General features: G+C 40.5%; 1 protein-coding gene across 1 annotated transcript in view; it reads right to left on the bottom strand.

The window, feature by feature from the left end:
- bcam (basal cell adhesion molecule (Lutheran blood group)) overlaps nt 1-15,058 on the bottom strand; it is a 41,910-nt gene extending 26,852 nt beyond the window's left edge. The window contains exon 1 of the mRNA XM_065245702.2: nt 14,822-15,058. Coding sequence (XP_065101774.2) covers nt 14,822-14,882 — 61 coding nt within the window. The 5' untranslated portion in view covers nt 14,883-15,058. The remainder of the gene's footprint in view (nt 1-14,821) is intronic.
- Between the last annotated feature and the right edge of the window lie 382 nt (nt 15,059-15,440).

Raw genomic sequence — 15,440 nt, 5'->3', positions numbered from 1 at the left:
AAAAATCTAATGTTTATCTCTTGAAAATGAGCATATTTTCAAAAAAAGTGGAATGTCCCTTTAACATGCAATTCAAAGCCTTATGTGAGACGTTTAAAAAGTGTATGACGAAAATAAAATTCAAAGACATGGTTTTCCTCCCTGTTTAAAAATATACAGCTGCACAAAATGCATGCTGGTTGAAAAGCTTATGTCTGAGCTTCTGGTACAAAAAGTGAGGGTCATATCAGGCCATACCGATATAAGCGGTATAGTTACTGTATCCCTCTTTGAAACAATACTGATATATTACCAAAACTAGATATACTGCCAAGCCCAACATTAACTCACCCTTATGTCTTTCCAAATCTCAACACCAAAAATATAGGACAGGCTAAAATTGAAGTCACTTTTGTGCTTCGAATACAGAATGAATTATAACAAGTTTTAAATGGTATGAAAGTAAATGACGACAACAATTTATTTCAGCAGTGCTATTCTTCCAATTGCCCTACACATTAGTGATACAACACAACAACCAGAGCCATATTTAGTGTGCGCTTGTTTGTGGACTGCTGGGAAGACCTTGTTAACACCCCGTCTCATCTATAATGCAGACAAAGTAAATCAGATAGCAACCTCATATGTGTGCATTGAGAGGTTTTCATTATGTGTGTTGGGACAAAGTTTACGTTTGTGACGTGCTTTCATTAAAGATAGGCTACTATGCATTCTACTGTGTCATGTGAGCAGAATATCGCACACACTTAGGTATGTAATCAAACACACATGCATGCATGTTTCTCTGAATTCAATCAGTGAGACACAGATAGACATAAAGATAGACAGAGAAGTTCAGAAATACGCAAGTGTCTGCGAACACGTAGGAAAGAAAAATCATCAAGTGATGAGTTTATACATAAACTGGAGAAATTAGATTAAATTGAGACTTTGTCTTAAATCTCCAGAGAAAGACTTTAGTAATCTCACGCGTCTTTTTGAGACATTTTTTAAAAAAATGTCTCAAAGTGTGCAGTCTGCAACCATATTCAATACGAACTCAAACATTTCTTGTACAATTCTTCAAAATTATTATCCAAATCCAATATATACCTCAAAATTCTTTAAAAATTGAGTAATAACTAAACACAACACTGTTGCATTTTTTTGTGCTATGAAATGTGCTATGTGTTTTTCCTTTAGAAAGACATCAGTGGCCTTTGCCAATGGCAACAAAGGCAGGAAAAACAGCCATCCCACCTCCCTAAAACGTTATCCATCGGTCTTTCAGTGTGTATGTGGAACAATCTAACCTAATCTTTGTTGTTACGAGACACCTGTATTTTATCACTCTGTTAACACACATACGCACACACACACGCACACACACACACACTCACTTCCACTTGCCCTTTATCCATCTATCACTTGCCAAAAAAGTCAGCTATAAAGACATGAGAAATTCTAAATTACACCCTAAAACACAGACAAAGTGTCCTGCTTCATATCCTCAGGGAAAACCTCCAAATTTGAAGGGCGGAGAGGACAACAATGCAGTGTCAACAAGGTTACTGGCTTATTTGTAGGACAGCCACTAAGGGGACAGAGATAATAGGGGAGGATGTATCCCCTTAGATGGACAGAGGTGGGATAGAGGCGGTGGGGTGGCGGATAGGTCAGGTCAAGGACGGGTCTTTGGCCTAAGGAATCACGTCTTTATTGATCGCTTCACTGATTTAAGGTAACACTGCTGGAGGTTACACAGCAGAGATCATAGTTAAGACATCAAAGAAGAGACAAATCACCCTCCAGAAAGTATTTTTCATTCGTCATTCATGATGTCACTGCAGTGCAAATGTACTGTAATATGGGAAATGCTGTCCTTATGTACAAAAGTTCATTCATAAAAAGGCTGAATAAACTGAAGGATTTATTAAAAGCTACAGTAAATATGGCAACACCCAGGTATTAATTGTAAATAGACTTTAAAAGTTCAACAACAGAGCAGAGCGAAGACTGCGTGAGCCAGAGATTAGGATCACACAGCCATATCTGCATTACAGACATAACACGTCTCAACCTGTAGGAGCCAGGAAGAAGAGATATGAGATTGTGTTTGTCAGGGGTATAGAGCTGTATAATTATTGAGCAGATTGAGAAAAGTCTATAAACACAAAAAGTTGCAATTTGACTCTTTCATACATGACGGGATGGGGAAAAACATCCTGCTGAAGACAGACACATGACCACACATGGAATCTGAGTAACCATCTCAGACCGATACTCGCACACATAAATGGTTGTTTTAAAATGTGTCACATCGGATGTGAAGTCACAGGTTCCTTAAGGCTACGGATCAGGTGTACTTTATTACATCTCTTCCTGCACACGCTGCCCTTCAGTAAACACATGTTCATCTCTCTGTCTGAGGTCCCTCTTCAGACCCAATCCAGATATTCACTAGCTCCACCTTCAAACACAATGCAGCAGATCTGTTTCGGGACTAATCTGTCTTGCTGTGTACAGCATATACATTAACTGTAAAATCTGTACTTAAATGGTACATATTAGGACATGTTTACGTTCTTACGTTCTGTCTTCTCATATCAAAGACATTGGCAGACAAGGACATGGTTCAACTATGAAGGTCAGCATGCAAGCACCCAGCTAAAAAAGCTACCACTGCTTTAATAAAGACACAAACAAACAGATACAAAACCACCATCATACTGATGAACTTGAGATATAGTTGGTGAGCGCGAGCCAACATGAATGTGAAAAGGGGCGGATGGGGTGGAGACTGGCCAGAATGTTCACAGTCTGCTGAGAAGCAGATAAAGCAGACGAAGAGCGCGACCAAAACAAAGACATGAAGGTGGAAGGACCAGCATTGTATGATCAAAAAAAGATGTTTATCAATAATTAGGGCAGGTGACAAATTATCTTTTCAATCTGATTTCCGGCTGGACAGAGAGAGAGAAATGTAAGACAGAATTTTAAAGCCTCCTTGCTGAAGTTAAATCTATGGCTTCTAGTGAATAGCGGGTGAGATCTGAGGGTAAGGGAGGGAGAGAAAAAGTGAAAAAAAATAGATGAAATTGAACACAGGTTACTCCGATGCCCTTGGCACAACATCCTCCTCTTCAAATGTTCTGGCAGGATGGACAGAAGCTTGAGCTTGTGGAGATAAGAGAAGAGATAGAAACATAGAGGAGGGTAGTGAACTGAAACCTTGGGTAAAAGAGTGATAAGAACAGAAGCTACTGTCTCCCAGAAAACTTTTTATGAAATTCTGAAACAAAGACAGAAAGAAAAAAACAGATGAGGTGTTGATCTCGTCTATGAAAATAAATCTATGAAACAAGATAAATGTACATTATACTTTAAGAAAATGGACCCAAGCTGACACTAGGCTGTCACCTATTTCATTGTTAAAACAATGTTATTTTGTGTATTTGGTATAATACAATGTGTTCAAAAAACATTCTTTTCCACATACCATACATTTTTCTAGCTCCAGATTTCACTTGCTTCATGAAACGCATGGATTCACAAAACTCATCCATTTGAAGAGCGCTAATCTGTACGTTGTGATTGGCCTAAATACCTCTGACGTCAGCCGGAAATGTGACGCTCCTTACCATGTTTGAAAGATTCGGTCACAATCTTTTTTTCTGATAGTGAAAACTAGGTAAATTAATAAGACTTATTTTCATGAATGTCTCTTGAACCAAAATTATTTTTTTAAACCAAATCGCAATTTTGATTCTAAAATGATTTCATCTTGGTTTAAGCATATTTGCACTTAAAAACACAGATTATAAAAATGTTTTTCAGCTGTGTAACCTTCAGTATCAAATGCACATGTAACGATTACAAGGTCATACAGAGCTTAACTATGACAACTATTTGACAAACATGATAAGAACAAACATTAAAGGACTGCAGTGTATTCCCAGCCTTTTCTTCTGAGTTGTGACTCATTGTATGACCGTTAAAATATGTTACACGCGCACGATTGACATGAAAGGACATGTCACACTGTATCCGCTGAAAATCATGCAAACACACACACACCAGGTGGAGGTGATGGCAACTGTCGGCAGTTTAAAGTTGCAATGAAATTGAAATATCAAACGGTCATTTGTTTTGGAATATTGTGTTTTTTTTTTTTTACAAAATACTTTGTAAAATTCAAGTGCCCTCATAATCTTAAATCAAAAAACGCAAATCTCCTCCCCTCCTCGAAACAATCTCTCTTTACTTCCGGTCATATGGTATGGTGGGTGGGCAGGGTCCGGGTAAAGATCGCAGAAATTAGCAAATAGCAAACATGACCCAACTTTAAACGATCCATTTAGTTCTTGATGGACGAATTCAAGTCCAGTCCTACCTTTATTCATTCCAGAAGCCGTTTTATTCGGATATACGTCACCACAGGGAAAATAAGACAATCACTACTTCCGTTTCATGGTGACTTTAAGCTAGAATGAGAGTGTCAGTTCAACACTTAGGGGCGTGCACACCAAAGCTTTACGCTGGCGGCCGTCGTATGTTTAAAATTGTTTCAAATGGGAGAGCTTTTTTTTAAATGCCAGCAGCTGGCAATAAAAAGTCGTCACTTGCCATGAGTTGAAAAATATACAACTTTGAGTGAAAAGCTCAACTCGTCAATGTCAGTTCTCACACCGCATCCAATCACAGTGGAGGAGGGGCGGGACAAATATCACAACAACCAACCGGCCAATTGTACAATGACTGATAAACGAAGCAGAAGTATCACAGAAGCCAAAGCGCTCAGCTGAAGAAAGCTGGCAGTCGGTTGAAAAAATCTGGCAGACGGTGTCGGCCTAGTGTTTTCAGCCGAATTTTAAAGCTTTGGTGTGCATACACCTTTATTGCTAAATCTTTAAAGAGCTTTGGTGCTAAAACCAACCTGGAGAGGTATGCATGGCCTTAGGCTGTGTCCTAACTCTTGGGTAAGATGTGTATTTTAGCGTGTTTGCTAAAGGTTCTGCAAGGCTTGGTGGCATAGGGTCTGTGTCCAGGCAGGTATAAAGAAGAGGGAACATAGTGACAAAAGAAAGAGGGAAAATGGCCATCTGTCATCTAAAATGGGGGTACGGCAAATGCGGAGGGGGTGGGGTACGGGGATAGTATCTGCCTGTCTGTCACTCATCAGTCTTTACCATCTAAAGTTTTCCATGCTTGACAAATGAATGACACCGCAGGGGTTCGAAGAGTCATGCTTTTAAAACGTGTTTCCATCTGAATGTGTATGTGTGTGTGTGTGTGTGGTAAGGGGCTTATAGTTACTGCCCCAGAGCAGTTTCACCCACTGCTCCACAAAAAAGAATACAAGACGCCAACTCTACCATAACACATAGCACCGTGTGCATTTACAGTAGGGAGTTGATAAAAGGAGTGCAATGGGCAGAATAAGAGAAGTGGAACGAAAGAGAATTAGAGATAGAAAGAGAGGAAAACTGTAAGCAGACATGCCAGTGAGCATGTGTAAGCTGATCCGTAGGGCAGCGTGTCCAGCTGTCTCTCTGTCAATCCGTCCAGAGCAACACTGTACACCATCATTCCCACAGAGATCGGTGACAGGTCTTTAAAGCATAAAAGCTTCCTAATGGAGGTTAAGATTTACGCTTAAACCAAGACAAAAATAAAAAGAATCTATTAACAGTACAACCAATCGTAATAAGTTTATTAGAGTTAGTGTTCATGTAGCTCAATTGGTAGAGCAACATGTTAGCAATGCAAAGGTCATGGGTTAAATCACAGGGAACATTCATACCAATAAAAGAAATGTCAAATGCCTAAATGTAACTAGCAAATTAAATTCAAAATTACATTTTTATTCTTGGCATTCTGAACATTATTCAGCTTACGAATTGGCAAATGAATGAATTTGTACCTAGTCAAATTTCAATATAGGAAACCATGACAAATGTTTAAAGGAACCTAAACCCAGTTGCCCAGCACTTGCAGGAAGCAGATGGACATAGAAGCTGGAATTCTATGGAGGGTGAGGGCAGATCATGGGTAGAGGAGGTTGACTTTGACATTGATTACACCACCATGCGTGTTGGAAACGGGATGGTGTGGAAGGTGCCAGGACATGATGCTGGCTGATGCCACCTGGCCATGTAGCAGAGATGGCATGGTTGACATTGGTTGGCAATGTGGCCCTCCCCATGGAAGCACCAACAGGCAACCCCCATCTTTCCCCACCCTCTTTGGTTCTCTGTTATTCATACACTCTGAGATCCACGGCAGATCTGATCACCATCTGGTACTGTTATGATGGGACCTCCCAGGCATTCCACTTCCTATTTTTAAATACAGTTCAATCCAAAAGGTTCTTTTTTAAGTCCCTGTTTGATAGTGATGCCCCCCCACGTATACACACTTAAAAAGTTAACACACTCATGTTAACACACAAACACATCGGAATGTTAGTTCTGTCAATAATAAACACATTCCGCATATACAAACTAATCCTAGGAATTCAAAGTGACCTGTGAACTGCATTTACCCAGAATCCTCTCCTGCTTCACAATGCCTCCACCTGCAATATGCTCCCCAATCTGTCCCACTCCATCATTATTTTCTCCCAATCCAGTCTTTCTTTTCTTTCTCTTGTTCCTCCTCATCTCCGTGTTCCCTCTCGCTGCGTCTAATCACTCAGCATTAATACCTGCATTCCGGCAGCCTGAGGAATGTCTTAACAATGTAGCCCTGTCTTTAAACTGCTGCACAGGTACAAGAGGATGTGTGTCTGCGCACGTGCGGCTGCATGTTTCTATGTCTGTGTGTTCGTAAGACAGAAAGTGAAAAGATTCAAATGAATTGAATGGGTCGGAAAAAGATTAAAAAGTCACAGTGCACTTACTCAATAAATAAATAAACATGAAATACTGATTTACATTGATTTTATTGACTGATTTACGGCCCAAAACTGGTTACATTTACTTATTATGTAATGAAAAAAGCAGATGGTACCCTTTTAAAAAGACCTAATATGTGCCATTTATTTGTATACATTTGGTACCAATTGTACCAAAGCAGAAGTACTTATGTTCTCTTAAAAGTGTACTTTTTTAAAGGTACCGCCCCAGTGACAGCTTTTGCATTTTTTTCTGAGAGTGCAGAGACAATTATCAAATCTTTTTTTCAATTTACTGTATATTTGGAAGGAAGGGAATTTTCACAACAGTAACAGAGACGTTAACAAAGCAAGTCAGAATAGACAAAGTGCAAAGTAAAGAGCATAGTGTGAGAAAGTTGCCTTAAGCTGAGTGTGGTACAGTAACCACTGTTACACACAACCACTGTTTCAAAGAGAATGAGAAAGGGGGTCTTCAGATCTTACATCTGAACCAGAGTGGATCATTTTAATGAACATGTGTCCTCTGTACTCTCTCCACCAGCCCTCCCCGGTGCACTAGTCAATATGCGCCCATACGCCCACTCCTACTCCCACTTTGACTGTTAATTGACTAGGGAATTGTGCGTGCTTGTCGCTATGGTTACTTGGCAGGGAACGGGGGTTAGACTGACCTCCATCTCAAAAATGTTCATCCGAGGTGTGGGGAGCGACAGCCGCCAGTGCCCTCGCCCAACGGGCGTTCCACACCCCATACGGCAGGCCAGACTGCCCAAAGACACCAACAAACCCGACAAACATATGCCTGACAGATTCAGTCTACCAATGTGTGTTTGTCTCATCCCAAAATGACTGTCTAATTAAGTCAGTCTTAAAAACATAAAGCCCTGTGTGTTTTAGTGCAGAACCATTTCGTAAGCTTTGCCTTTCTAATGAACTAAACTAATCCACCGTAAGCCAAATGCCACAGTTGTATGTATAATTGTCATTTAAGAGCAATTCGGGATTTTGCTGAATTGAAAGCAAACAAGAATTCATTGGTTCTCATTAAAGCTTAATTTGATTGCACCGATCCCATTTCCTTTGATTACACATAATATCGTCATCTGGATTTTCATTTGTGCTGAATTTTAGTCAACTTGGCTCTCATATTCTAGCTATGGGGAAATATCTTTCCCATTGAAGCAGGTGCATAATGCAAATGACATCTACATCCTCTGTGATTTCTGGCCATTAATAACCTTTCATTTCAGAGCAAATATATGGTTACAACCTATAAGAAATAACAAGGTAGGAAACTTGAAACTCAATAGGGAATTTAGCCACAGCTGTCAGTCACATGCTGGTATACTGTACAGGGAAATCACTGATTGGATGAGATTATACTGCAGTTAAACCATTGTGAGCTTAAACCCCGCAGGCCTGAATATGATTATCAAGCTAAGTGTCAATCAGGAGGCCACCAGAATTCCAGTTGGCACCGAGATCCTCGTAGTCCGTCCGACCACCTTCCAGATTAACTATCAGCTTGGGACACTCATTAACCAAAAACCGCTACGCCAGCTAATCTAAATCACAGGAATGAGGGGTTTTAGATGAGGAGGAGGGAAAGTGTGAGAGACAGAAATCATGTTTTTTTTTTATTTAAACTGGTCAATTTTAAAGTCATGTTCACACAGGTTTAAGCAAAGTGAGCACTGAGCAGGTTGTGGGAGCTGACGTTAGATGAAATGAAAGGTGCTGTTCTCCCGCAGGTAAACATGTGCATCCTGAATGAAATGTGATCTGTCACCCAATCCCAGTCTGAATACGGGGAACCCCCAATCTTAAAGCCTTACTAAAGTGTCCATAAGCCTGCTGGTTATCTAATGTCGCGTCCTCCAAATGTGGTTATTTTATAAACAGGTTTATTTATAGAGAAACATGCCATGATTTTTGCAGTACGTCTTGATGTAATGCGCCCCAGACCCACACACGCACTCACTAATGGACTCATTTAATTTGCTTTCCTCTGCTCAGCAAAACTCTCATTGCTTTCCTCCCTATGAGGACATTTTAAATCATCAGTGGGCCCTGCAGTGCTCCATGGGTCAAGCGCTGTTAAAGCAACAATGCGGCCTGTCAAGCAGTGACCGTTTCGCTGAAGAGGTTAACAATGGTCGGCTAACCATTAACCAGATTAAAAAAACGACAACATAGTCCCGATAGAAGAAAATGTGTCCTTCATGGCACATGCTATGTAAACAGAGCATGAAAGATTGAAAAGGAGTCTTTAGATGATAAATAACAGCCAGCACACCAACACCTTGTTTGTCTTAGTTAAATATCCAGAATAAAACATTTAAATTGTAGATCCTGTGTACACATAAGGACACTTAAGACTACACAGTAACCAAACTTTTCCAATAAAATAACTTTTTTGTATTTTTACAATTGCAATATTTGCTGGAGATTTTGTGCACACACAACTCAAGGTTTTGCAAAAGATCAAAAGATCAGGGTTACTATAATGTGTATGTGTGTGTGTGTGAGTGTAATATCCAATGGGAACACATCTTAAAGGGTCTCTGGAGTGCAGGGTAGTGAATACCTGAGCCTAGGGGTGTGTTCTACTAACCAAACAGCCAAAAGCTAAGGGTTATAAAAGCTTTTTTCTCCCCTGTGTCAGTATACTTTTCTCTAGGGAATGTTTGCCAGCTGATAATACAAGGACAACAAGCAGAGTCTGTGTGAGGAAGAGGATGTTTGAAGAGTTCTTAAACAAGTAGTGTTTCAACAATTCTGTGTTTTCAGGTAAATCTTGCCCATTTTAAAACAGTTTCTGTGGATTCTAACTGCGAGTGAAAGAGATCAAGATCAAAACATTGCTGAGCAGCATCAAACCAGCATAAACTAGCTTGGGAATTCGTGCTGGTCTATAGCCTACTGGTCTTTCAGTCTGTGATGTAGTAAGGAATACATGATATATTTATTATTTGCAATGCACGTTTTATGCGGGTGATATATAAATGAAGTGGCATTGTAAAAATACTGCTCAAAGTGAAATTAAAGGGCCACAAAGGTTTAATAGTTTTGAATCTGCTGTGCAACAATGGCTGACAATTCCAGGTATAAAGGGCAAAAAAAATCAAGATATTATCATGCTATATCATCATCCAGTCCTAGTTTTAATCAAACAACAAAACAAACAATCTAGTGCAGTGGTTCCCAACCTTTTTCACTTCAAGGCCCCCTAGTTCCCCACAACAATATTTGAAGGCCCCCCACTCACTCAGTTTTTTCCACATAAAATGAACTAGAGCTTGAAATGACTAGACAGATGTATATTCCCTACGTAATTGGCCAAAAAAAGAAACTTCTAGATTTTTGCTTGATTTAGCCAATATTTTATAATTTTAAGTCATCTTGAGGGCCCCCTTGGATATCTGCTAAGGCCCCCCTGTGGGCCCCGGCCCCCTGGTTGGGAAACACTGATCTACAGTAGTGTATGACAGAAAACAAGATACAAAGCATTTCTCGTAAGCAAAATCCCCAAACACCGTTAGGATAAACAAATCAATTCAGTATTACTAATGTCCATCTCTGGATCGATAAGAGTCTAATAGATGCTGCGATGTACTACAGGATGGGCAATAATACATCATGACCTAAGTTCTCTGCTAAAAAGGGATATTTTCCCCAAAAGGAAACCCATCAGCATTGAATCCATTAGGAATGCCTGAGAGAGGCTTCAGGATTTGCATTGGCCAATCACCTTGCTGATCTCTACAGCTAAATGGATCAGTCGCACTTAACCCTGTCTCCCCAAAGAGCCCATGAGGTTTCCATTCTCATCAGACCCACATTCAAGGATGTGCTTCAAAGCACTACCCCAACACACACACAAAAATGCACTTTCAGTGTCCCTTATATCCCACTTTAGTATCAAACCACTTCAACATCCTTTACAGCCAACATACACTACTTCCTTACACACTGTTGTGTTTGTCTGTGTATGCCAGTAATAACTACCTTGGAGAAATGAAAGAGCAGCGGGTCTACCTGCTTCCTCTTTCTCAGCCCTGCCCGAATGCTTTGTAGTGTGGGCAGAATGTTTGATGGCTGGAGGACTGGGCAGGGTCAGGATTTCATGAAAGACCCGAGGGTTGGTGAGGGGCTGAGGTGCAGACGGAGAAGAAAAGTGGAAGTGGAGAGAAGAGACGGCGGGGTATTCTTTTCTCTTCTTAAGTCGTGACTCTATCAGCAGTGGTGGTGGTGATAAATTGCGAAAAAAGTGAAAAGTCTGCATGAATTTACTGCCACCCCCCGTCCACATAAACACGTCTGCCCTCAGTGTCAACCTCTCTGTGTGTACGAAAGCTAGATATCTATGCTAGGACACGCACAATAGCTGCATGTTTAATGGAGACAACCGTAAATCACTGAAAACATCAATAGTCACCCACTGATTTTCAAACAAAAAGCTCCATCATTACTGAAAACAATGAGAGAAACTAATAATCATATACGGGCATTGAAAGAACTGAGACAAAGCTCATCCATTGCAATACAAGTCTGTGTGTGTGTTGTGTCTGGGTTTATAACATCTGCAGCGCCGTCTCAACTGAACCAACAAGGGGGTCGTCCTTGACAAGAGGTACTAAACCAGGTTCAAAGAGAGGCTTTTTACAGTTCACTATATTTGTTGAACTATAAAAAAGATTTGATGTTATGACTTGATTTTGTTTCTAAGTAACTTCACAGGTCCTTCTCAAGAAAGTCAGAACTGTTAAAACATAGACATAAAGACATAAACAAGCTCAGCTATCTTATTCATTGGAAGTGAGCTACTTGGCAAGCCTATTGTTGATTTAGTTATATGACAGTCATTGTAATAATGCTAAATGACATGTAGCATAAATATACAGGGAAGTTAAAAGAAACCCATTTTACCTTAGAAACGAACCTTGAGGCTCACTGTTGGGGTTTATAAGATAAAAACGGCTTGGGAAACACTGGCTTAATAGATGATATTAAGATGAAATGCCAGACTGCTTTGTTTCTCTCTTACTGAGCTCACATCAAGCTGTAGTGCAGCATGTGGTTGCTGCTGCTTTGTTGCCAGCGAGCTCTCTTCAAACGCCTGCCAACACGACTGCCGCCATTGGGCATAAGCTTCCAAAAACAAGCTTTCGTAATGGGCTTTCCAAACAATTAAAGCAAGCCCAGCGCTTTTTGATCATCATTTCAGGCATTTAAAGAATCACTTTAAGCTGGCTCTGATTTTGGTGTTAAATGAAATAGATATGTCATATTACTCAGGCTACAGTTGTATTTACAAACAGTCTGTTAAACCACCAAAATCTGAACTATGCATAAAATGTGCCTTATGGTCTAACACCAAACACCAATATTGGTTTGGATAAAAACCAGTGTTGTGGTTGCACGACCATTTTTTTGGCAACCTGTGTGTCCATCTGTGCCGAATGAGAGATAGCGAAAAACAGAGAGAGAATCTGGGGGGGTGGCTTAAGAGTCAGGGGGCGAGATGTAACCTGTCCCCTGCTGAATGCCTTTCATTCCAAGCAGTAACTCCCCCCACAGGCATGAATCACAAGGCTTATGCGAATCTGGGTCCCACAACAATAAGCTGCCTCACACACTACCACCATCCCCAACCAAATGAGTACCTTGAGTCTGTAATGTTGCACAATGTGTAAAGTGAGTTGCAGTAGCCGGTGTTACCGTAAATGGGTGTGCGTGTCTAGCTGCAGGTGCACGCGCTGTCATAAAGAAATGTATACGTGTGTGAGATGGATATCTACGTGAGCTTTGAGCTCGGAAAATCCACCTCGGAGACACAAGTTTGGCTTTTATCTGCGGGCCCGGCACAAAGAGCAGGTTTTAATTTGAAGCTTCCTAATACCATAATAATTACAGTTGGCAGCAGGAGGTGATGTGTGTGCGTGCTGGCGTTTGATGCCGCGGAGTTAGGGGAGGCGAAATTTAAGCAAGGAAATGAACTGGGGAAATAAGCCAGTGATAGACAAAGGAGGGAAGCGCAGTGTTTTTACCCAGCTCTTTAAACTCGGTTGACAAGCTGTCTCAACGATTCTTTCCGCCACTTTCTAACATCCTACTGTGATCAAACGCATGAAGCCACACACACCTCACTGAGGTGCACGGTGATACCACCTAGGGATATACAGTTGGGACCCCCCACCAAAAAAATAGCAAAAAAATACCATCTAAATGCCACCTGAAAAAAAAGGAATTGCTTTGTGACTGACAGTGAGGGTGGTTAAAGTAACACGGTCAGGTGAACTTAATATGAGGATGGCCATGAACTATTTTATATGCTAATCACTGAATCATCCGTTATGGAATAGATAGGATAAATTATAAGAAACCAGCAGCAGAAGCCAGTGCCCCTTTGGGCTGGCAGAGGAAAGCAACAAATTGAAATGAATGGGCATGGGTCCAACAGCTTCCATTTGGCAGTTAAACACTACAGCGATGAAACCACTAGAAATGTTAAAACAGGTTTTCCTGTGGATGCATTTTCTGTTCTAAATATAAAGGAAATGGTATTTTAACCCCACCAAGTTCATGAAATCATGGGTCATGTGGTATTATTGCAAACCACAAGTACAGTACAGTGATACAGTCTGGCCACAAAAGAGAGTATGCAGATCAAACAACATACTGTTTCGGACTATGCAAAGCATTGCAAAAAAAAAAAAACTTTGCTTACTAAACAGTTAAGAAAACATAAATACACTTAAATACATAGGCTCACATGAGGTACAGAAGCATCAGATATTGATTAAACCCTGTGAGCAAACATCATCAGAAATACTTTATCTATGTGTTGCTCCACACATACAGTATTTTAACACTGCCCAAGGGCACTGTGCGCATTTCTCTCAAGGTAAGTATAGGGCGCTGACTGAGGGATAACATACATGGGTAAAAAAGGCAGTAGATATCTGCACCAGAAAGAAGGTGAGAATGCTAGAAAAGGCAGATACACTTGATATGATTGGGGAGTGAGAGAGCCTCGAGAGCAGATAAGATAAAAGCAGGTACCTCTGAGATGGAGAGGAATGCCAGCCTGGGAGGGGTTTGGGATTTGGGAGGGGGGTTTGGGGAGTGCAGCTGCACATAAATCGCTTTTATTTACCAAATTCAAATAATTAGTCATAAATTGATGTTTTGAGACATAGGTGAAACAGATTTTGCAGTTTGCAATTAAACTCATGATTCAACAATTCAATAACTTGATTTGCTAAACGAATGTCGTTTAGCAAAGCGGCTTCGGCTGTGCCGTATACCAAAGTGCTAATAAATTAACCCATTCATTTTTTATATGTAATAATAAGTTTTAATGGTAAACATGGTGAGTCGGAGTTTTGTAGTTGTTGCGCATTTAGAGCGAGACGCGCGTCTATCCGGCGACAGTCGCGCGCACGCGGACACCTCCGCTCTCAAGCGCAACGGAGCGACTCCTCAAATACAAGACTTGTCCGAGTTGTTAACCCATGAACCATTCCCTGATTTAAACAAGTCACAAACCTTCAAAGACCACCAACAGGCACAAAAATTATCACAATCTCGTTACTTTGAGGAAGTGTCTCTTTTAACGACAGACGTGAAGCCCGTGAAGTTGTGTAGGGTAAGTAAAAACCGTTAAAGAAAAAAAGTACACACTTGCGCTCTTTTATCTTCCGCACAAGGTTTCGAGGAACAGGTTGTTGAGACAAAACATCAGAAAAAAATATGCATATGTATCCATTTTAGAAATATAATCTGCGTTCAAACATTCAGAAGCACGATCATAAATCAATAAGTGCATTAATTATAACTTGATTTTTTTTTTTCAAACAAATGCGCTTAAATTGAGCCGTAGCAAGTCAAACTTCCTTAGGCGCTTTTTTGTAAAATGACTCGTGTTTGAATCGTTCTTACCTTGCAGTGTTAAAGCAAGTAAGGTCCAAAACCTGCAGCGTCCCAACATCGTTCTTTCCATAGTTGCTTTATTTCGAGTAGCGTCGCTTTAATATTTTTGCGATGTCTCGTCAGTCCGTCTCAGGTTGGTATAACTCCTTCGCTCTCTGCTTTCAAACTGCCTTACACACTCTCTCTCACACACTCAGTAGTGCGCACCCCCTGTCCTTTTTACTGCAAGAAATCTGATGCGGATGGCAGTGACTTGGTTGATATATTTGTAGCAAGGTGACCATCCGCCCCTCCCCTCTCCCTCCCAAAAACGTGCAAAGTGCTGCTAGAATGAGTGCAAACGGACGAGAGTTTTGTCTCAAACGCACATTTTAATTTTTATTTCAAAATGAATGATTATGCGAAAAGAACAAGATTAAAATGCAGGGGTGTCTTTGTACAATTTCTAAAAAAAAAAACACTTTTACAATTACAGTTTTTTTGAATTGCTAAAACACTAATCCCCAATCTCTGAACCAAATTCATAGTGGCCTAAACCCATTTGTCAAATCATGCACTCTTTTTGCAAAATTCTAAACACAAACTTCTCACTAAAACACACATTTCACACTGCAATGAACTTGTTTTA

This window comes from Paramisgurnus dabryanus, chromosome 13 (genome assembly GCF_030506205.2).
Source record: "Paramisgurnus dabryanus chromosome 13, PD_genome_1.1, whole genome shotgun sequence".
In the NCBI taxonomy this organism is placed as follows: Eukaryota; Metazoa; Chordata; class Actinopteri; order Cypriniformes; family Cobitidae; genus Paramisgurnus; species Paramisgurnus dabryanus.
Note: the sequence above shows the minus strand (reverse complement) of the source record. Positions and strands in the feature narration are given on the sequence as shown.